The sequence below is a fragment of the Alligator mississippiensis genome, chromosome 11, assembly GCF_030867095.1.
Source record: "Alligator mississippiensis isolate rAllMis1 chromosome 11, rAllMis1, whole genome shotgun sequence".
Classification (NCBI taxonomy): Eukaryota; Metazoa; Chordata; order Crocodylia; family Alligatoridae; genus Alligator; species Alligator mississippiensis.
The window spans coordinates 63,966,735-63,990,432 of NC_081834.1; the positions used below are offsets into that span (position 1 = coordinate 63,966,735).

Genomic DNA, 23,698 nt, shown 5'->3' on the forward strand with positions numbered 1-23,698 from the left:
GGACTTCTGCTTAGTGGGAGGGATCAATGCTCACCTGGTTTTTACCTCATGCTTAATTGCAGTACCTACCCCTTTGAAAATTTTACAAAATTATACTATGCTGAAAGATGTAGAGAAGAAAAATACATATCAGGATATATATAAGTGGGCGACTATTGTAAAAGAGAAAAGCAGAGACATGTTTTCTGTACAGGTTCAGGCAACAGCTAATGCTTCTGAATGTTTCCTAATAGTTAATTGTACCAATAATTGCTTTAAATTGAACCAAGGTAGAAAAATCTTCTGTAATAAGACCAGTCAAATATCCTATGTATACACACATACCATCCTTCCTTGAGGATGGTTTCTGGCCTGCGGGAGAATGATATATTCATACCTTCCAGCGAATGCTACTGGGGGACCATGCACCATTGCCCGGGTAACTGCAGCTCTTCCAAGGAAGTCTGACCTAACGCACACTGAACAAACCCCTCTTGGTGGGAGGTTTAAACGAGCATACACTACTCTCACTGCTGATTGTGACAAGAATGATTCCCCTGGACTATTATCTAAGGCAGAATACATAGCATTAGCTGAATCTATGGTGGGGGTTCCGGGTCTTGCTGTAAGTAACAGCAGAAATCTTAATGCAGTGGCCTGTGTTTTAGCAAAAGGACTAAATGCTACATCTCGAGTGCTCTCAGCCCTGAATGCTGAACAAAAACAATTAAGGGACGCTGTCTTAGAGAATAGAGCCGCTATTGATTATCTTTTGTTACGACACAATCTGGGGTATGAAACCTTAAAAGGAATGTGCTGCTTCAACCTCACTGATAATTCTGTGCTAATTGAAGACAAAATTGGTGCCTTACAACGATTGACACAGACGTTGAAAGAATCATCTGGCTTAGACTTTTCCTGGTTAACTTCCTGGCTTCCCAATTTTGGATGGTTGAAACAGTTATTTTGTATGGTTGTTCTATTTTGTTTTATAGGGATTATGGTTTGTTTCTGTATCCAATGTTTACCTGTTATTTTATCTATCCTCAGGCCTAAGGTAAATCAAATGATTCTGCAAACAAAGAAAGCTGAGGATACTAGATTTGTGTTAAGTCAAATTGAATGGAGCAATTATAATAAAAATAATTAAAAATGCTCCAGAGAGGGGAATGTGAGGTTTGACCTAGAAACTACTATGCAAAGCCTAAGCAAAAGTGAATGTTATGTGACAAATGCCCATCTGTAATGATAAGGAGGAGACAGTCTTAGATAAAGGAGATTTGAAAACAAAAGCAGAATCAGAGTACTAGGTTAAAGAGCTCATTAAAATACTAAAAATCACACCCCTAGGTGGGCAAAGGGTATGCTAATGAAACATATATGTATGTTAATGAGATACATAGCTAAAACACAGGAATAGAGACATGCTCAGTAAAAACCTCCTTGCGTCACTCCTTTATAGCCAATTAGCAAACAAGGATGATTATGAAGGTTTAAAACTCCTATATAAAAGGGGCTTAGAATTGAAACCTAGTGGGCTTGTTCTGTGAAATTATTCCGCTTGCACCTTTTATTGCTAGCAATAAATCTTCTTTATACTTTCACCCCTGGTATCTTTATTGGCCTTTGCATACCGGGCACGAACCCAGACTTGAGCTGGGGCCTAAAAGTTTAACTATACATTGCCTCCGCTGCACTAACCTATCCTTGTGGATGGGTTAGTGCAGCAGGGGAAACACCACGACCACCAAGGTAGTTTTCCTAGTTACACCCAGGGAAAACTGCTCTCCTGGCATGGGGGTGTTCAGGTACCTGGGCACCAGTTTAGATTACAAGTTGCTCTTATAAAAGGCTTTTGTGTGTCCTGTGGACACAGCCTTGTCATGGATTCACCCCCAGGATGCAGGGAGCAGGAGCCGTGTGCAGCACAAAGCAGAGCAGCAGAAAGCAACAGCACACATTGAAGAGCACCGCAAAAATAGGATATAAGGTTTAATGAACAATCAATTCGGGACAGGGATGCTCTAGGGCAGCGTTTCTCAACCCATGGGTTGTGATACAAAAAGTGGGTCGCAAGAATGTATGAAAGGATCACAAATTTTAAGGATGAATTAGCAAACTTAAAATATGGATTCTCCCTTAAAAGGGAAAAAAATGTGGGAAATTGTGGCTTTTCCTTTGCAGGTTGGCAGAGCTTCTGCCTGCAAGAGGCTGCTTGGGGCCCCCCTGTCCCACACCCGCTATCCCACCCCACATGCTGGGGGCTGGGACCTGGGGCCAGCGGGTCAGGAGTGAGGAGCACGGGGTTGGGACTGGCCGTTGATGTTTACAAATGGGTTGTAGTAAAAAAGGATTGAGAACCACTGATCTAGTGGAGGTGTAGCAGAAAGCCCCCTTTTCCTCTTGCCTGCATTCGCGCTCCTCTCTTTGGATATGTTTGTCTTTTTCTACCTTTTCTTCCTTCTTCTCTCTTTCACTTTAAGATAAGGAATTGTGTTTTAAAATCTGTATGTGTGCATTTTGTATCTCCCCTTGTAGTTTGGTATTTTTATCTATTTATGTGCCATGGCATTTGTAGCTTATATTTTATATTCCTCACCTTTCAACTTTCAACTAAATGTGTTTTAGTAAGTTATACATTGTAACATGTTAACAAGGGCAGGAATCAAACTGCCCTTCCCTGTATCAGGCTGGCCTCTGAAAGAGTGAGTGAATCAGTGACTGAATGTGTAACAAGGCAGCAGGCAGCAATTATCACCTGGAAGCTGCAGATCAACCAAGGGAAGAACTCAATAGAAGACAATGTAACAACCGGGAAATCTCTAAACGTCACTGATCAAGGGCTAGAAGCCCTGGCCTGAGTTAATCAATGCCAGAGACCAACTTTTGGGCTGAAAGTCTCCAGATGGACCACTCCCAGAGTCCTATTCTAAATTCATCAACGGACTCCCAAACCTGCACGTTCATGCAGACGACCCCTGGGGCTGACAGATGCCATCCAGTAGCCACCAAGGGGGGGGGGGGGGGGGAAGTCCCACGAGGGTCAATGACCCCTGGATTGAGCAAACCAGAAAACTGGGGAGTCACCAAAGTCTGCCAGAGACAGATAAAAGGCAGTGAAAAGTGACCCTCAGGGGCGCCCTCTTGATCTCTAACTCGACCAGACCTGTCCAGCCTAAAGGACCAGCCGGCGACCCCCTTCTGGAGGATAACACCACACTGAAAGAAGCCTCAACAACAGACTCCAGCACTGGTAGGATAGGTATACCTGACTCTGTAGCCTGCTACTGTGTGTGTGTGTATGTGTGCGCATGTGTGTGTGTGTGTGTGTGTGTGTGTGTGGGGACCAGCCCCAAGGTTTATGATTACAGTGTTTCATTCCGCCTAATAAACTAGAATTTTAAGGATCCTGAGTTGGACATTTGTAGCCAACATTATTTGGTGGAGAACGCAGGCATTATTAAAGGATTATTAGCAGATTGGTAATTGGGGAGGGGAGACTGTGTCTCCAGATAGAACCCACGTCCATGGAGGTGGGTGGGCAATAGTCACCCGAGGGGCTGGACTAGGATTTAGACTCACCCAAGGGGGTGGGCAGACTCAAGGAGGGTCTGGATTTAGTTGTCACCTAAGGGGGTGGGCATATCTCAAGGAAGGGATTTGGTTGTAGAACTGCAGGGGCAGGGGCAGAGTCAGTTGGGAGCGTGAGGACTCAAGGAAACTGAGAGGCTTGAGGCATGTTGAGGAAAATGTCTTTGTTTAGGAAAAACCCCCCCCTAAGGTTGGAGCTGGAGGCCAAGAAGATAAGTGGGTACGGAGGGAGATTTCCCCTCTCCACAGGGGGATTCTGAAGGGTGGACCCAGCCCATGGAGGGAGGATGTGTGCACCCCAGGCTTTTCCATAGGGGACATTAAATCCCAATTTGAAAGATTTTGCCTTTGTGAAAAACCCTCAGTTCAGTGCCTTGCTCTGGCTGCTGTGGCATGCTGTAAAAACAGCAGTTGAGGAAAAAGCTCAGCAAGCCTCTGAAATTGAGGAAAAGGAGGAGCAAATCCAATTTCTAAATGATAGATGTGTCCAATTGGAAACCAGCAATCAGACTCTAAAGGGGTTGTCTTGGAACTTGGAAAATGAAAATGAGCAATTGAGAAAAATAAATCAAGACAATGCCCGATAATTGGAATTATTGGACCAAGAAAAGGCTAGCCGAGAAGCCTTGCAAAAATTGGTAAAAACAATGGCTAAAGACCAAGCTGAGAAGGGAACCAAGGCCAACCATGGCCCCTGTCTAAATGCCATTAACCGTTTAAAAAAGGAACTCCAGGAGCGCAGCCTGCAAGTAGCAGCTGTCATCCGGGGAGACCAAGCCAGGGATCCAGACATCCCCTTCAATCCAGGAGAGATTTGGGGTGGGGAGATGTGGGGAGACCCAGAGGATGCAGGGGAGCCCTCTCCTGAAGACCCCAAGTCAGATCAGGAAAGGATCCTGGTGCCTGAGGTGAGCGCAATCACGTGGACCTCAGTCACTCGGGATGCTCAGGGAAAACCCACAGAAACCACACAGGTAACGGTCCCCCTCAGTGGAGCTGATCTAGCAGCCCTGGGCAAGACCCTGGGATTTGCTAACATTAGGAATTTGGGACAGTGGTTGCAGAAATCCCTCAACATAGTGGAGTGTGAAACTCTGAGTGTCCGGGAATGGCACCGCCTACTAAGGGCTTGCGCCACCCCAGAGATTCAGGCAGCTATGGATCAGGAGGACAGCTTTGGGGGAGACAATATTCTCCGGAGCATAGTGGGTTTGGGGATCAGTTTGGGGAGGAAGACATTTAAGGGACAGTTTGGGGCTAGCCATCAGACACCTGGGGAACCTGTTAGGGACTATGTGATCTGGTGTGTTATGTTGGGATTGCTGTCAGGGACAATTCTGTCCCTAGACAAGGAGAACAAACAAACATCAGACATAAGAAGTCTAGTGTACCCTCCTGGGTTTTGGAAGGAGGTACAGGAAGGCATGCATTAGCCCATAATTGGACTGATGGGGCCGCTCCGAGAGACTGGGAGATATGTGCTGGGAGAAGTCCTAGCCCGGGCTCAGGATGCAGAGAGGTTAATTGGATGTCAAGGGGGGGGGGGGGGGCGATTGCAGCCACCCAGTTCAGAGAAAAGCTTAATGACACACCGAATTATATGGGTACCTATTCTAATGAAAGTGCCTACCCCAAAACTGATAGGGGGGTTGGGGGCCCAAATTATCACCCCGGCCCACACTGGGTTAACCCCAGGGTATCAAAGGAAAGAGAGGGGGAAAACGGGATTCGGTCAGCAGTGTGGAAGTTTTTAATGCAGCATGGGGAACCAAAAGGGAGATGGCATGGAAAGCCTCTAGCCGAGCTGCTTATCAGAATGGCAGAGCTGACTGGGGAGGGAGCAGCACCTCCCCTTTCTAACAGGGTAGCAGCCTCAGCCCCGGTCTCCGAGGAGCACTGACAGAGCCCCCATAATGGGACCTCTGAGCAAAGCCCTGGCTCATGGGAGAAATTGGGGACCCTCAACTGGGATCCAGGAGGGAGACCCCAAATACCTGTTACGGTGGGAATTCAAGGGCATACCAGTGCACTCCTGAACGCCAGAGCTGCACTAAATGTATTCAGGAGGAAATGGGACCTAAATCAGGAAAATGGGTACATATGTTCCAAGAAACTGTTTAAGGGGGCAGAATAGATCTAACCCTGAATCTAGCCTTGTTAATAGGATTCCTTGTGTCATGAGGAGAGCATCCCAGTGACCCAGCTTGGAGAAAAGGAAAAAAAAAATAAGTGAGCCACCAACCACCTGACCCTCGAGGAACAGAGTAACCAATCTTTTAACCCTGCTGGCCACCCTTCTTGGCTAGCAGGAAGGAACAGCTCTGAGCCGTTGGAAAATACTCATCAGACGGGCTGATCAGTGCCCACCCCGATGTTGAAGCAGGAAAAGGCCAAAAATCCTTAACTTAGGATGGCCACCCTCCTGTAGGTTATTGCTCCACTTTTTCAGTATAAAAGAAAAGCACCCCAAAACCGGAAAATGCTGTGTGCACTGCCACCGCACATCAGCATTGCACTTTGTAAGTATGAATAATCAGCCGCTGCAAGGAGTTTTCCTTGGCAGGTTTGTGTGTGTTTGTTTTCTTTTGCAGAAGCCACAGTGTAGTCAAAGGTGACCGACAAACCATGAGGCCTCATTACCATCAGCAGCATCTTCCTCATCACAGCCATGGCAAAAATTGTCTTGTCTGTTTGTGTTGTCTTGTTATATGTTTTGTGTTTGTTTGTCTGGTTTGTTTTAAGTTGTCAGTTTAAATAGATATGATATCATAAAAATATAATAAGAGTAATTGGTAATACCCCCTCTAAAAATTGGACCTGTCTGTGGATCCCAGACCAGAACACTTCCGTCCACTTGGACTGGAAAGTTGTTCTGATATTTGAAACAAGGGCAGCAATTCTCAAAAGGTTTTATATTCCATTTGGTTAGCAAAAGGATATTTATTAAGGGTCATGTGTACTTTGTTTTGGGGGTTTTGTTTTTTTTTTTTTCTCTGTACTTCTCTTAAGGATTTAAATGCTATTTAGAATATCAGTATAACAAGGTGTGTAAAAAAAAAACTGCATTCAAAGTCATATTTTAATAAGCAAAGAGACAACTATACCATTGTAACTGTGCAAATCAACCTCGTTATGTTATTTTCTCTCTCTGCCCCCAAGGCTTTTCTCTTTCACTATCTTTTAACTGCCTAAGTTTTGTTTTAACTTCAAACCAGCTGAAGATGACACACCTCCTGTCTATGTAGCTGAACAATGGTGTTCAAACAGTATAGTGACATCACCCTTGTGTAAGGCCGATGTCAGAAAGCCCCCTTTTCCTCTTGCCTGCATTTGCTCTCCCCTCTTTGGATATGTTTCTCCTCTTCTACCTTTTCTTCCTTCTTCTCTCTTTCACTTTAAGATAAGGAATTGTGTTTTAAAATTTGTATGTGTGCATTTTGTATCTCCCCTTGTAGTTTGGTATTTTTCTCTATTTGTGCGCCATGGCATTTGTAGCTTATATTTTATATTCCTCACCTTTCAACTTTCAACTGAATGTGTTTTAGTAAGTTATACATTGTAACAATGTTAACAAAGGCAGGAATCAAATTGTCCTTCCCTGTATCAGGCTGGCCTCTGAAAGAGCAAGTGAATCAGTGATTGAATGTGTAACATAGTAGCAGGTAGCAATTATCACCTGGAAGCTGCAGATCAACCAAGGGAAGAACTCAATAGAAGACAATATAACAACCAGGAAATCTCTAAATGTCACTGATCAAGGGCTAGAAGCCCTGGTCTGAGTTAATCAACACCAGAGACCAACTTTTGCGCTGAAAGTCTCCAGATCAACCACTCCCAGAGCCCTATTCTAAACTCATCAACGGACTCCCAAACCTGCACGTACATGAGGACAACCCCTGGGGCTGACAGATGCCGTCCAGTAGCCACCGGGGGGGGGGGGGGGGGAAGTCCCACGAGGGTCAATGACCCCTGGATTGGGCAAACCAGAAAACTGGGGAGTCACCAAAGTCTGCCAGGGACAGATAAAAGGCAGTGAAAAGTGACCCTCAGGGGCGCCCTCTTGATCTCCAACTCGACCAGACCTGTCCAGCCTAAAGGACCAGCCGGCGACCCCCTTCTGGAAGATAACACCACGCTGAAAGAAGCCTCAACAACAGACTCCAGCACTGGTAGGATAGGTATACCTGACTCTGTAGCCTGCTACTGTGTGTGTGTGTGTGTGTATGTGTGTGCATGTGTGTGTGTGTGTGTGAACCAGCCCCAAGGTTTATGATTACAGTGTTTTAATCCACCTAATAAACTAGAATTTTAAGGATCCCGAGTTGGACATTTGTAGCCAACACAGGGGTGAGCAACCTGCAGCTCACGGTGCCATGTCAGCCAGCCACTGATGCTTCCCACAGTCTGGACATTTGCAGCAGTATCCCCACCACAGTGTGCAGAGGCACAGGTGCACAGGCCCCCAGCACTCAATCTTGGCACCTAGGGGGCAGGAAGGAGTGCTGCTGAAGATGGACTAACATCTTCAGCTAGCCAAATGATTGAGCACCGCTGCTCTAGGTCATGACCCACCCAGTGCCCAATTCAGTGCATGCCCTGCCCACCTCTCTATTAGCAGGGAGATGCCCTTGGAAATGATTCCTATCTGTTATTTTTATAAACAGCAAACTATGGTTCAAACCTGGAATAAGCTGATCAGTCACAAGCAATCCCCAAACCCCACCCCCTTCCCAGCTTGGCTGCAGCCCAGCAGCTTTAATTTCACACACCAGCTCATTGCTCTCCTGCAGCAAGGGGCAAAGAAAAAAAAATCAAGGCATAAAAAGGCATCTGGAAGGGTGGAATCAGTGCAGCACGTTGCTCTGTGATCTGTCTCTTTCCTCCTCTGTGGGCCCCCCAGGAGGCGGTGTAGGCTCCACTGAGCCCTGCTAAGCTACAGGAAAGAGACAAGGAAGACGTAGCAGGTCAAGGGACTGCAGCACCGGGCACAGGTCAAGGGACTACTCCGCTCCAGCCTGGGGTCACTCTCTGCACTGAGGGGAGGAGATGCCTCTCCCCAACACCCCTCCCCCTCACTTATGGGCCCCCCGCACTGCGCTAGCTCTGCTCCTGGCAGTGCCCGGGCTGCAGCCATTTCCACAGACCTGCAGAGCCCAGGCTGCCTGGGATGGTGACAGACACCCCCACTCTGACCCTCTCCTCCGGGAGTAGAGCGGCATACACAAACACAGCCATGCAGCTTTCCAGGCACTCAGCCCCATGGCTGCCCGGCTTGGGGTGACCCAGGGCTCCCAGGGCCGGTTGGACAGGGACAGCATCTCCTTTGGGGATTCCTCAAGTGAGAGCCCCCCACACTGACCTTTGACACAGGGGTCAGAGCCATGGTTGCTTCCTGTACAGGGAGGAAGCACAGGTATTAGCCAGGTGGGAGCCTTCCAGCCCTACAGGATCCCCCAGCCCCGCAGCACACCCTGTACCCTGGGCACAGGAGAATGAGGTGGGTGCAAGCTGCTCCCAGTGCAGCCAGGAAGCCCTTTGCACTTCTCCTGCCCTGCAGCGACAGTGACTAGGTCCCGACAGGCAGAGACTGGCCAGGACACAGGGCTGGTAACTGTACCCCTGGGGTGACCCTTGCCCCAGCCCCTCCACCAGGGCTTGCACAGAGGTGGGTGACACTGCCAGGAGTTCTGTCACCGAGGCACCGGGGGGGGGGCAGGAGATAGCACCAGCAGGACAGTCCCTCCCCACAGCCCCTCTGCCCCCCCCCCAGACAGACCCACAACAGGGCTGTCCTGCCCCCACAGTGGCCTCCCTTGGGGCAAAGCACAGGCTGGTTCTCCATTCTCTGCCCCCAACAACCCCTTCCCTGGGTTGGTCCCGCACGCTGACACTCACCGGAGCTGTTGGAGCCGTCACGAGCTGAGGGGGAAGAAAGAGTGGGTTAGAGCTCCCCAAGCACAGGGAGTGGGGCCTGGGGCCAGGGGAACCGCACCAGCCCCTCCCGGCAGGAATGTCCAGATGCCACGGTGGCAGGTGCCCTTGTGCGCACCCCCCCACCAGACAGGAGTGAGGCCTGTGGCTCTGCCCCACCACCACCTCCTGCAGAGTCAGAACAGGGCTGGGACAGGCTGTGTGCCCACGGGGCTGCCCTGCAGAGCTGATGACAAGGAGAAACAGAGGATGGGGCTTTGCACTTACTGGATGCTGCTTTGTATCCTGCTCCCTGCCTCCCTGCAGAGAAAAGGCAGAAGTCAGCGACTGCAGGTGCTCAGCAACCAGAGGCGGATCTGACCTGGGGCCACAGCCTAGCAAGGAGCTGCCTTCCCAGCACAAAGCCAAGAGCTCAGACTGGAATGTGGGGCCAGGGACACCCCCACTGGGGGAGGGGGATGGGGCTGCAGGGCACAGTTCACATGGAGCGCAAAAGCAGCCCTGGGGGGTCCTCACCAAGATAGCCTCACAGCACTGGTGCTGGGGTCTGGCTGCTGCTGTCCCAGGGGCACATGGACCTGGGAGCCCAGAGCAGCTGGAAAATCCACCATCCCCCACCAGGTCCTGGACATGGCAGTGATGAGCTCTCCCCACTAGCCACGCATTCCCCAAGGTCCAGGCACAGCCTGGCCCCTAGGGCTTCCCCCAGTACTTACTGCAGAAGTAAACAGCTGCACCTGCCACGACCAAGACCAGCATGACAGCGATAACAAAGCCCACGATCAGCATCAGGCTGGACTCAGGCTCTGAAAGATGGAAGGGGCCTGTGAGCAAGGGGAAACCTCAGACCAGCCCCACCACTACAGGCCCAAAGTGCCCCCTCCCCACTGATGTCCCAAGTCTCCTCCGACGCCCACCCCCAATCCTTCCCCCTTACCAGGGTCAGTCAGCCCATCCCTCCACTAGCACCCAGGGTCTCCTCCAGGAGGGGGTCACTCACTTTTCTCCCAGGCCACTCTCAGGTCTGCACCCAGGCTCACGTGCTCCACATGGCAGGTGTAATCATGGTTGCTGCTCGGGTCGATCTCAATAGTGGCCCAGGTCTGGTAAGTCCCGTCTCCACTGGGAACAACCCCTGAGCGGCTCGTCTCCTGGGTCTGTGGCTCCCCGTTCTTCAGCCAGACGACAGCCACATCCTTGGGGTAGAAGCCGTGGACCCGGCAGGACAGGGTGGCAAGTCCATCTCGGGAAGACCTGTCATTCACCTGAGCCATGGGAGGCTCTGGGAGGGACAACACACCCATTAGAGCTACCACCCCTGCTGGACCCTTGGGCCCAAGATCCCTGCCAGGAGGCCAGACTGGGCCCCTGCACTGAGCTATATAAAACTGGCTTCATCAGCCATTTCAGGCAGAAGCAGATGGCATTGGGGCAGGAGCGGATGGCATTGGGGCAGGAGCACAGGGGACAGAAGATACGGCTGCACTGGGCTTGGGGCTGCAGGAATGGGGTCTGATACAGATCATCTCTGGGTCAGAGACATGTTGCTGGGGCACAGATACCCCAGGGGCTCTGCCCAGCTAGGGGGGTCTGACCAGAGTGGGGACAGGGCACGCTGTGTCTTACAGCAATGCTGGGGTGTCACTCTGTGGCAGCACAGAGACAGTACTTCACCACCCCGGACACAGGGGAATTGGGTAGGTGTAGCTCAGGGGGAGGGGGCGGGCATTCCCTAGGGGGAGAGGGTGCCTGGTCAGTGCTGCCATTAGTGAGGAGACACTGGGACTCACTGCTCTGCAGCGCTGCCTTCCCGTGCTCCAGGTACATCTTCAGCCACTTGATGCAGGTCTCCTTCAGATAGGCTCTTGTAAGCTGAAGGGCAGCATTATCCTCATTTAATGTGTACTGAGTGATCTGGGCCTGTGGTACAACCGCTACCCAGGTTCGCATACTCAGGTCATAGCTGATGAAGTCTCCCCCATCATAGCCAAACTGCATATACCCTCTAGTGCTGTCATCTTCTCCAAGCTCACATCCATACATGAGCTGGAGAGTGTGAGACCCTGAAACACAGATGCAAACCCTGGGTCAGGGTCACAGCTGCAGGGAACAGGTGCCACCAAGGGCTACTAGGCTGAGCAGGGGCAGAGCCGACCTCATGGCAGGGATAGCACTGGGACAGCTCAGGGGCTCCATTCATAGAAAACAAAGCTGAGGGGACACAACTGAAGCCCACATGCACCCTGGAAACACAGGAGCCCAGAGCTGGGGAGGAGGGGTGGGAATGGGCATGGTTGGCAGAGAAAGAGCCAGGGTGAAACTGGCTATGACAAGTTCAGGCTGGAAAAACAAGCAGTGCTTCTCCTCGTGGAAGCAATGCAGGGCTGAACAGACTCCCGGGAGCACAAGAGTGGCAGAAGCAGAGCCCAAGCAGTGGATACTGCAGCTGCCCAGAGCAGGGACCAGACTCTGTGGTCATAGAAACATAGAAAATGAGAGTTGGAAGGGAGCTCAGCAGGTCACATTTAATCTAACCCCCTGCTCAAAACAGGACCCACCCCAAATAGATCCCAGCCAAGGCTCTGTCATGCCAGGTTTTGAAAACCTCCAAGGATGGAGCTTCCACCACCTCTCTGCATAACCTGTCCCAGTGTTTTATTACCCTCCTAGCAAGAATTCCACCCCCCCCAATATCTAACCTAAACTTCCCTTGCTACAATTTGAGACCACTGCTCCCTGTTCCCTCATCTGCCACCACTGAAAAGTCCAGCTCCAACCTCTTTTGAACCCCGCCTTGGGTAGTTGAGGGCTGCTATTAAATCCTCCTTCAGTCTTCTCTTCTCTAGACTAAATAAGCCCAGTTCCCTCAGCCTGTCCTCTCAAGTCACGTGCCCCAGCCCCCTCACCAATTTTGCTGCACTCCACTGGACTCTCCAATTTGTCCACATCCTTTCTGTAGTGAAGGGATCAAAACTAAACACAGGGTTCCAGATGTCACCTCAACAGTGCTGAACAGAGGGGAAGAATCACTTCCCTTGACCTAGTAGCAACACACCTACCCAGGGCTGTGCCCTGTTCAGCCCAACCTGTCCTACACCCAGGGAGGTGATAGGGCCAGGTTCCTGTACCTGACAGCTCCTATTGCATGGACGTCTGAGTCTCCATGGTCACTGCCCCTCCATAGCCCTTATATGCTCTGGAGGTCTGGTCCTTCTCCCCTGGGCTTCTCAACTCCCACTTTGGCTTCCTCCTACCTCCACCCCTATCTTCTCCTCTTGTTCCCTTCTCTGCACCCTCCAACACTCCCTCCCATCACCTGGTCCCCTCCTGTTCCTCCAAGCCCCTCCCTGCCCTGCTCTCAGCCTGGGCAGCACACCAGATCCTATATGGACCCCTCTGACCCTAAAACCAGCTTCTTCTCCTTCAACCCCAAGCCCAGCCCCCCATCCATCCCACTTCTCTGCCTGTTGTGCCACCTTTCCTCTGTGCCCCCTCCCCATTTTGCCCAGAGTCCAGCCTCTGCTTGCTCAGCTCCCCCCAGGTGAGGTGGTTGGAGTCCCGGAGGGCAGGGCAGTCTCCTTCCCCTGTGTGGGCTGGGGAAGGGCAGGGTAGGGCAGTGGGCTGCAGCCAGACCTTGCAGCAGGCACCAGGGAAGAGAGGACCTGCCCCCCATGCCTGGCTTTCCTGGTGCCTGACACCAAGTTGTTCACCAGTGCCCTGGCAGGAGGCAGCCCCCACCCCACCCGCACACATGGCACTGGGGTCTCTGCTATGACTGGGGGACCACAATACTGCAGGGTCCAGCACAGAATAGGAAGGGAGAGGTCACTTGAATAAAGGCACTGGGAGCCCCACAGTGGGGATAAGCAGTACAGCCTAAGGTAGCCCCACAAAAGCTCTGAGTTGGGGGGAGCAGTCCCTGCTCCTGTCCCTGGAAACCTCCCACTGTTTCCCTCTGGAGCCTGCTGGGTCTCCTTTCTGCCTGGGGTGCTTCTGAGGTGGGGAACACAGGATGAGCTGCCAGCCCTAGTGCTAGCCACGCTCCTGTGTCCCTGCCTTGGGGCAGCAAGGGCTTTCCTGCTTCTCACAGGGGATCTTCCATGTCCTCCAGGCCCAACCACGAGGCTACCCCAGGCTTGACTGCTGCTCTGAGCTTGACTGCTGCTCCAGCCCAGCCCCTGCCCCTGGGACTCTGCCAAGGCACAGATCAGACTGAGAATACCACAGAGCCCTACCCCTGGGGCAGGCTGGGCACCAGCCTGTGCCCTCCTCCCCTGCCAGGCTGCAGCAGGGTGCAGCACCCAGGGGCTCTCAGCAGGAGCGGAGCCGGACCTGCAGAGGCTGAGGGCAGAGAGCAGCAGGCACAGTGGGAAGGGGACTGGGCCAGGCAGAGATGCAGGGGGGAGCCCCGGAAACAGTAGAGACCCTGGCCCTCGCTGATGGCACCAGTCGCGCGAGTTCTTTGCACCCCAGCTCAGGAGATCCACCACAGCCCTACCCCCTCCCAGCCTCCTTCCCAGTCCCATCAGCCTCTGCACACAGGACTCGGAGCCACTCGGCCTGGGTCAGAGGGGACACCCAGGCTGAGGCAACTGAGAGGCCTAGAGCCCCTCCCACACCACGGGGGTTGCAGTGCTCTTCTTACCCCGATGCACACTTATGCTGCGATGGCAACAGGTTTGTGTGCGCAGAGGAATGGGGGACCAGCTCACCCATAGGGGTGGTGCACATGCCTTCTGTGGCAGGCCAGTAGGGGGAGCTCCTGCATTGAGCTTCCCACCTCACTACGCCCGTCCACCTTCCAGATTCCATGCGTCTCTCCAGGGGCGCCTAAGCCCTGGCAGACCCCCTTTCGAGCCCCACCGCAGAGTCCAGGGGTAATGTGTGCTGCCACCACACTGACAAGGGACTGTCTGGGGCCTGTGTCCTCAGGGAAACACAGGCCTAATAGTCTTATGGGTACTCAACCCAATACAAGAACAGGGGTACGTCCCCAAGTCCGGGGCCAAAAAGGATAGTTTCCCTTAATCTGCAGACCCAAGGGGCCTCCGGGGCATAATTAAACCCACACCTCAATAAGTCTCCTACACCAGTCACAAAGGAGAACGTTATTGGTTACAGAGGACAGGGGTAGCATAGGGTACAGGGTAGAGCAATATCAGAGAAATCCCATAGAGCAAACTCCCATGGCTGGGGTAGCCTTTGATCTCGCATCTGAGTTACTGCAAGCTATGTATCTAGTTGGATCTCAGGTAGCTTACTCACAAGGATCATCCAGAGGCAGGTGGAGATTCCCTCTGGAGGCAGGCAGTTCCTTGATCATGAGTTTTGAGAGACAGAGCAAGTTTCACATGGTCCAGCTCTTCTTTGTTCCTGAGTATCCCTCATGGCTGCTGCCCCCCACTCCCAGGCAGTCCTTAAATTATATAGCCCATGTGACCTCATTTACCTGGTCCGATGGAGGCCAGCACTTGTTGGCTGTAATCCAACCCATTTGAAATACATCACTAGTTGCCGGGAAGACCCTAGCCCACCAGGAAGGAAGCCCCTCACTCAGGTATGTGATGCCAGTCACATAGGCAGAGGGAGCAGGTTTCCCCCTCCCTCAGGAATGTATCCAGCTCAGGTTACCCAAAGAGATAGGGTAAGGATGTGTCTCTCTGCTGGGCCCATCCTAATCATATTGTCCTAGAGCAGAGACTCTGGGGACAGACAAAAGGTGGCTTTTTGCCACACATTCCCCTCTCTGTTGCGTCAGAGCTGGCAGGGCAGTGACAGCCCCTGGCTGACCCTTCTCAAGAAGGCAGAGCGGGTTTGGAGGCCACAAGGGCTGACTTCAAACACATCTCACCTGTCAGTGACACTGAGATGCTCAGGGCAGAGCTCAGGGAGCTTCAGACAAGAGGAGAGGGCATGAGCTGGGTGGCTGTGCGCTGACCCACCGCAGGACAGAGAACAGCCGTTCCCACCACTATCGGGCACACGGGGTTTCCCTCCATGCATCAGCCTGGGGCTCCAGCCTGGGGGACAAAGGCTGGGCTCCTGCTGCCAGGAGCTAGACCACCTGGGGACGTCTGTGTAACAGGTGCCAAGGCACTGACCTGCTGAACCAGGGAAGCAGCAGAGACTCAGTCTCATGGGCACAGGCCAGGGGAGAGGGCTCCCTCCACAGCCACCTGACCCCTGCCTGAAGACTTCACTGCTGTCCCTGTCCTTGCCCCTGCCCAAGGTGACACCAGAGAAGAGCTGGCTGACAGGGACACAGACCAGACAGGAGGCAATGCAACACCCTCCCAGCAGTCCCCACCCTGTGCTGCCAATGGGCAGGTGCCTCCCCCACACCCTCGTCAATCCCAGGGCCCCGATGGCCCTCCTGCTCACACCTGTCTGCCCACACTCACCACTTGTCTGGTTGTAGCGATGCTGCAGGGTGACCAGGTTCTTTCTAAATCCCCGTTGCCAGCCCCGCAAGCTCCTGATTTCACTTTCCCAGAAGTCTGGGTCGACGGCCTCCTGCACCCAGTTCGCACACCTGTCCTCTCTATGCATCTTACTGTTGTAGCAGAAAATTTCCTGGTTGTCCACGTAGCTCACAGCCATGAAGTCAGGCAGGCCTGAGTCGGGATCTGACACCCCCGTGTAGAAATACTGGTAGGAGTGGGAGCCTGTGAGAGAGTGACAGGGGTCAAAAAACAGTGCCCTCAGGTGCTTCCTGCCACCTCCTGGAGGGGCCACAGAGAAAGGACAGTGGTGGGGGGCCCGACAGGGCAGAGTCGGCTGAGAGGGGGCAGGGTTTCAGGGCAGGAGGGATAAGATCAATCAAGCAGGGCACAGGCCTGGCCTGGAGGGGCCATACACTGTCTCACAAGCCAGTCGTGCTCCTCTGCATGTCTCTGCCATTAGGGCACACTCCCAAAGAAACATGGGCAGGCCCCTGCCCAACCCAAAGCTCAGTTTGAGTGTGCCAACTGATACCCCTCCACCCAGGGCTGTACTACATACTTGGCCCCGAAAAAGAAGCTTGGGCTGAGGGAAAATCCTTCTTGGGTCTACCCAAACCATCAATCCCTGCCACTAGGGAACTCCCTCAAAGAAGCCTGGAGCCCCTGACTGACCTGACGCACACGTCTCGCGTGCCAGCCGGCCACCTGACAGCTCCCCAGGCCTGTGAGGCTTGGTGCATTGACCAAAAATGAGGAGCTAGGTTTGAGCCTGGATTATGGAGCAAAAGCCTATTTGGGTCTCCCTGAAACACATCTCCACCACCAGTGACGCTTCTGCACAAGTCAGGCCTGGGCTCTGGTCAACCTGAAGCTCAGTTCTCACGGTCCAGACTGCCAACTGACAGGCCCCCAGCCCTGTGTGCTAAATACACTGCAACAAATAAGAAGCTGAGTTTGTTGGGCAAAACCTACTTCGGACCACCCCAAACCACATCTCCTGCATTGGGGGACTCTCCTGGAGAAGTCTCAGCAGAGCAATGCCCAACTAGAGATATATATCTCCCTGAATAATGGGCTCAGAGTGTTGGGCAGAATCCTGTTAGTCACCCCAAAACGCAGGCATCCACCACTGGGGGTCCGTCCTGTAGAAGTCTGGGCAGGCCCCTGTCTGACCCCAAGCTTGGCTTTTAAATCCCAGCCTGTCAAATGACAACCTCCTAAACCTGTGCCCTAAACATTGTCCCCAAATAAGAAGCTGAGTTTGGGCTGGGATTGTAAGGAAAAACCCATTATGGGTCACCACATCATCACTGGCACCAAGGGACTCTCCTGAAGACATATGAGCATGGCACTGCCTGCCCTAAAGCTTGACCTCCGAGTGCCCGCCAGCCAAGTGCTGGCCTCCAAGGCCTGTGGGCTAAACATTGCCCTGAAAAGGAAGCTGCATTTAGCCTGGGATTATGGGCCAAAACCCGCTTTGGGTCACCACAAAACACATGTCTCTGCCATCAGGGGACTCTCCCTAAGAAGACTGGGCAGAGTCCTGTGTGACCAAAGCTCATTTTCTGAGTGCCTTCCTGACAAGTGCCAGCCCCCGAACCTGTGTGTTATTTACATTGTTATAAATAAGGAGATTTTTTAAACTGGGATTATGGTGCAAAACCCACATTGGATCACCCTAAAACTCACATCATCACCACCACCGAGGGACTCTCCTGAAGAAACCTGGGCAGGTCTCTGCTTGACCCAAAGGTTGGATTTTGAGTGCCAGCCTGCCAGGTGACACCCACCCTACAAGGCCTGTACATTGCTGTTTTGCCAGGCACTGCACGGCAGTAAGAATGGTTGCGTACAAATAGAGGTTTTACACCAACTTTTCAAATTCAACTCGACCTCCACCCAGAAACTTGGTAAAGTGAATTTGAACAGGGTGTTCTCATGTGAACAAAGCTGCCCCCTCACAAGCCAACATTAAATGAGAATAGGTTTACTGCAAGGGAAAAGGAGCGCAAGGTGACACACTGAACCAAACCTTAACCTTTACGTGCACCTCTAAATTGATCACAGGCATAGTCAGTGGCAAACGGACCTAGGGAGCTACCACCCAGCGCTCTCGCATGGGAAGGGAGTCTCACCCAGGGCTGCCATCAGACAAGCACCTACACCAACTTATTAGTAAGTGCTGGGTAGGAAGGCCCACCCTGGAGGCCCTGTTGTTCCCTAGTGCCAGGGGTTGCTGCCCTCCTTTGCAGGCTCTGCCACCTTTGCCAGCCAATGTAGCAAGGGCTGGATCGGGAAGCCTACACAGGAGTTACTGTCACTGTGATGCTGCAGAGCGGTGCTAGGGTGGGATGTGAGGAAGCGCTGTGGTTCATGTTGCTTCCAGGGATGTCCACTGCTCTGCCAAGGGTCTGCGTCACCACCCCCTGCCCCACTGCCAGGGGGTCCGATGGGGTCTCCACTGCTCTTCTGTTGCATGCTTCTGATGTAGGGGTAAGATGCTACCAAGTCCCCTCTCAGCCTTCTCTTTTTCAAGCTGAGGAGTCCCAGGTTCCTCAGCCTTTCCTCATATGGCTTGCCATGCAAGTCTCCAATCATGTGGGTAGCCCTTCTCTGGACTCTCTCAAGCTTTACCATGTCCTTATTAAGGTGCGGAGCCCAGAACTGGATGCAGTACTCCAGCTGCAGTCTCACCAGTGCTGAGAAGAGCCGAGTAGAGCAGGAGAAACGCTTCTTTGCAGTGGTTTTGCTGGAAATGCATCATTTGATGCATGCTAGCGTATTGTTGGCCCTGCTGGCTCATGATCATACTGTGGTCAGTTATTACCCTCAGGTCTGTGGTGCCAAGTGATGGGGGATCTCCAGTCCTGCTGCCTGATGAGAGGCAGCAGTTGCAGAAGCACCGGTGTCACGAGTTTTGTCCGTCAGCAGCTAGGGGTGCAGGGCCCCAGAACCCCCCTGCACAGATCTCGACAGCTGGCAGGCATCACAGCAGGGGCCACCATCCCTGCAGCTGTCACCCTGCTGCGCCTGAACACACAGTGTCACCCGTGGCACGAGTTTTGCTTGTCCGCAGCTCGAGGGGCAGTTTCCCCAAACCCCTGTACTTATCTCCTTGAAAGCTGGCAGGCTTTGTGGCCTCAGCAGGGGCTAGCAAGCCTGCAGTTTTGACCCTGCTGTGGTGTAACACATGCACGTGACATGAGGTTCACTCAAGATTTTGGGGTGCAGTTTCTCTGAACCCCCTACACCTATCTTCCTGAAACTTGCCACGCTTCATGCCCTCAGAAGGGGCAAGTTTTATCCAAATCTGGCCAGAAATGACAAAGTTATAGGCTGTTTCAACCTTCCTCATTATAGCCTACGGGGAAAACATTTGCGTTGAAACGGTGAAATGTCTGGACTTGCTTTGTTTTGACACTGTTTCGACCATATGTGTTTTGTTTCGATTTTGCAGAACTGGTGGTGACATTTTGCACAGCCCTAGTGTCCATCACTGCTCCGCGCTGGCGTGGTTTGTGCGGGCCGGCGGGAGCTCTCCAGGGGGCCAGGCAGCCCCACGCCTTTCAGGTCCCGCCCTGCGCCAGGGGAGGCTCTGGCGGCTCAGCCGTGCTTACTGCGGCGACTCCCGGAGCCCACCAGGAGCAGCGCGGCGGGATGCAGACGGCCGAGGGCGACTCCTGCCGTCCATCTCCCCCGGCCCCGACCGCGCTCCTACCGCGGGGCGGAGCTCCGCCCCCTTCGCACGACGCGGCAGCCCGGAGCCCGCGGGGCGGGGCGGGGCGACACCGCCCCCGGGCTTTCCCACCTCCTCGCCGCAGGTAAGAGCGAGGGCGCCCCGAGCCCGGCCCCTCAGCAAGCGCCACCTCCGCTCCCCCCCGCTTTGAACCCAGGAAGACTCCGGGGCCTCTCCCCAGGGCCCCCGTGGCAGAGGGAGCCCCCGCCCCGCCCCGCCCGCAGGACGTGCCGGGGCCCGCGCTCACCGCCGGTCACGACCACGGCCCCCGCGAGCAGGAGGCTCAGCAGCATCCGCGCTTGGCGCCGGTGCCGGTATCCCCTCCTATTTAAGGCAGCCAACGATCACTGGGGCAGGGACGCGACTCCTGCCTTTTATACTCCCCACCCAACCCCCACGATTGGTCATTGCGGCACCCCCTGGCCAATGGCGGCGCGGCGAGACTTGCGTCACCGGTCGCCGGGCAGGTCGCTGTAGGGAAAGCGCAAGCGGCGTCCTGTCTGTCCGGGGACGGAGGGGGGTTGCAGCCGTGTTGGTCCGGGGGCCCAGCCACACGCGGTTCTTTGGGCTGCAGATGTGATGGCTTTTATCAAACCGAGTCAAGAGCTGGAGAAATTGTTCTTTGCAAACTTTGGGGCGCGGACACCCTTCTTCAGGCACAGGCAGAGTCTGCTGTTTCTTTGCCCACTCCCCTGGGTGGAAAGGAAGCCAGTATGCAAAATGCAGGTCGGGGGTGATCAGATCTCAGGTTCTGACGTGCCACACATATTTCATCTGTGAGATAGGGTGTCTGTACCCGGAACCTTGCAAAGAACACTTTTTCCAACTGTTTAGGTGGTCTAATAAAAGATATTACCCAAAGAAACTTGCCTGAGCAGAGCCCAGGCGTCTGGGCTCCCCTCCCCCAGCTCCACGCAGGGGTGACAGCAGTGCTGAGTTGCACTTCCTTAGTTTCTTTTCCTGCACATCCGGCTGCAGCTCACATCCGTTCTGCGAGTTACTTCTTCTCTCGCCCAGCGGGGCCGGGTGGGGCCTTTGCTGTTGCAGGGCTGGGGGCAGCGCCACAGAGACCATCAGTGCCACCCACGGGGGCCCTGCCCTGGGCCCCGGGGCTGCTGCTCAAGGGGATCGGGCTACAGGAGAAGGGGCCGGGACCTGGGCTGGGGCAGGACATGCTCCACGGCCACTGCCTGTTTACTAGCCCTGGCCCAGCTCAAGGCCAGTGTTAGCCCCTGCTACCACACCCTGCCCTGCGCCTCGGCCCCACCACCACTACCACCATCAGCCTCATGCTCCACAGGCACCCCGCCATGGAGACACACTGCTGGGGACAGGCTCTGGGCCTGAGGCTGGAGAGCGGGGCCTCAACCTCCTCACCCTGTCCACCCCCTCCAAGGAGCAGGGCTCAGCAGTGCCCTTCGGCTTCTCAAGGGGCCCGATGGCCCGTGGTCCTACCCCTGCCCCAGGCCCTCCACTGTTGGGGAGCAGAAAGCATCCAGAGGGGTTTCCTGGGGTCTGGGTGGAGAAATCCCCCTTCCCAACCTAGAGGGATGGAAGGGTCCCTGGTGGTGCTGGATCCAGAGTCCAGATCAGCTCCTGGCCCCCACAGCCAGGCTGAGGTCTGAGGTTGAAGTCATGGGGCATGCAGACTCCCTACCTGTCTGGGGCCAAGCTGGGCGGCATCACAGGGTGACCCCACGGCAAAGCCCCACAGAGCACCAGGGCATTTTTTGCGGGGGAGAGGGGAAAATATATTTGTCTCTATGTATAAATAGTTACAAACCATCTAGCAAGAACTTTTCTTTACACGCCTTAACCCACATTCAAAACCCGTGCAGCCATTACAATAAGTGCGTCTGTGGACCCGCAGTCCCGCTGGCAGTCCTTTCCTAGCCCCGTCCTGCTGTCTCTCTTCGCTCTAGAACCGATGTTAGGGTTTATACACTCAGTTCGTTTGCTGTAGTTGTCGCTGTCACTTGCTTTTTCTTCCACTGCTGCTGCCATTGTTGCTGCCTCCAGGTCCAGTTCTCTCATTGTCCTCTTTGCTATCGCTGTCCATCCCTCTCTAGCGGGGTCTTTGAAGAGCCTGTGCAGAGCCCCGCAGAGCGCCGAGGACCTGCAGGAGAAAGCAAAGGGCAGGTGCTGAAGCTGCAGCCGGGATGTGGGGGAATAATGGGTCTCAATCCTCCAGCCCCTCTCCCCATGGGCTGAGCTCTGCACAGCGGGTCAGACACCACCAGCACAGTGTCCCCCTGCCCCTCCCCCAGCTAATGATCCCTTCCATTGAACAGCCGAAATCGAGGCGCCCACCTCTGGGCTGAGCACAGCCCCTTGCACTGGGGCAAGGGCTAGCGAGGGTTGTGGGGCAGCCCCTCCTCTCCATGGCTCAGATCTGACGAGTCTATGACTAGCACTGAGCTGCTTCCCTGCCTACAGAAACCCTAAGAAACTGCCCTTCCTTAGGGAAACCATCCAGCTGATGCCCTTGGCCCATCTGCAGGTGGGCAGGGGCACAGCTGATCTGGACTATTGGATCCCAGCGAATGGGGTGGGAGGATAACAGGTCTGGAGGGACCCTTGGGCAGAAGGGGCCTGGCTAGGCTGGGGCCCCAAGGGTTGAGAGCTGGGCAGGTAGTGATGTAATCTTTTTATATAATCTTTTTTATGGTATATCTAGCTTTTACAAACTATATCTAACTGAACACTTAAGGCAACTTACTGGTGCTGGGAGGGGTGTGGTATGTGTGTGTTAAGAGATGCTTTCAGAGCACAGCGTGTGGGATGCAGAGGATTCCTGGAATGCCTCCCTAACACCAGCAGGATAATGTCTCCCTGACACTTGTAAGATAGCAAGAAGTTCAGAAAAAGGTCTCATTATAATGCTAAAAATCACACCCCTGGGCAGAGCAAAAGCATGTTAATGAAACATATATGTATGCAAATGAATTACATGGCTAAAACATAGGTATAGAGACATGCTCAATAGAGAACGTCTTATGTCAGTGGCTTGTAACCAATCACTGAGCGATACACTTGCAAACATATGTATAAAAGGTACCCAAAGGTAGAAACCGGTGGTGCTTGCTTTGCAAACGATTGCCAAGCACCCCTCTCTGCGCAGACTTGAAACAATAAAGATAAAGTTGGATCCTCCACCCCTGTGTGTTCATTGGCAATAGCGCACCGGGCACGAACTCACACTGTCCTTTGGGGACAACAGTAGGAGCCCTGCACTGTCAGAAGATGGGGCAGGAGATGGGGGCAGGTGGGGGCAGGAGATGGGGGCAGGAGCAGGGGCAGGAGACAGGGGGCTCCTGCCTTCTCCAATTTAGAGAGTGAGCTATGTTTGCAGGGGGTGGAAACCAAGGCATGGGGTAGTCCAAGGCCGTGGTCCCATCCCTTCCACCAGTGAGGTATGCGCACAGCAGCTGGCACCATGAGTCTGCCCACCCATGCCATGTCTGTCCTCTGACCCCACAGGATCCCCCGCCCTGTACATTCACATCATGCTGGGGCCTTCCTGCCTTGGTAGTGCTGGGCCTGGTACTGAGCTTTCCTCCAGAAGCAGAGTCTGGAAGATACCAGGACTCCTGGGGCTGGGGCTTTTCTGCAGGTGCCACATCACAGGAGCCACAGTGGGGAAGGGAGATGCCGGGGCTGGGCTGGGCTGGGAAGAGCTGGCCGGAGCCCAGGGCTGGAGGCAGTGATTCCCTGGCAGATCCATAGCTGGCTTTGCTAGGCTCTGCAGAAGGCTCAGGCCTTTGGGGCCCTGGGGCCGGAGTAGCCCTGTGGGACAGTCACCCTGTCTGGAGCCCACTGGTCCACCCCAGGCAGCAGAGGAGACCCTGCCCAGACTGGCCCACTGTGGGGGAGGCAGGACCACTTAGCATTGGCAGTGGAAATCCCATGACCAAGCTGATGCAATTAAAATGGCGCTGTGTAGTGGAGGGTTGCACCCTTGCCTGCTTGTAGACACAACTCTCTATGACAGCCTCATATTTGGGCACATCCATGTGGG

At 53.7% G+C, this 23,698-nt stretch overlaps 1 protein-coding gene across 7 annotated transcripts in view; it reads right to left on the reverse strand.

The window, feature by feature from the left end:
* LOC102562567 (major histocompatibility complex class I-related gene protein) overlaps positions 1–20,049 on the reverse strand; it is a 44,550-nt gene extending 24,501 nt beyond the window's left edge. For 5 of the 7 annotated variants that reach the window (XM_059715296.1, XM_059715295.1, XM_059715297.1 and 2 more), the window contains exons 1-8: positions 19,928–20,044; positions 15,903–16,166; positions 11,292–11,564; positions 10,502–10,783; positions 10,218–10,307; positions 9,769–9,801; positions 9,466–9,489; positions 8,930–8,962 (exon numbers count right to left, since the gene is read on the reverse strand). In XM_059715296.1, coding sequence (XP_059571279.1) covers positions 8,930–8,962; positions 9,466–9,489; positions 9,769–9,801; positions 10,218–10,307; positions 10,502–10,783; positions 11,292–11,564; positions 15,903–16,166; positions 19,928–19,973 — 1,045 coding nt within the window. In that variant the 5' untranslated portion in view covers positions 19,974–20,044. Of the gene's footprint in view, positions 1–6,631; positions 8,504–8,929; positions 8,963–9,465; positions 9,490–9,768; positions 9,802–10,217; positions 10,308–10,501; positions 10,784–11,291; positions 11,565–15,902; positions 16,167–19,927 lie in introns of those variants that run through there. The other 2 variants (XM_059715298.1, XM_059715299.1) reach the window with 2 other exon arrangements.
* Positions 20,050–23,698: the final 3,649 nt, after the last annotated feature.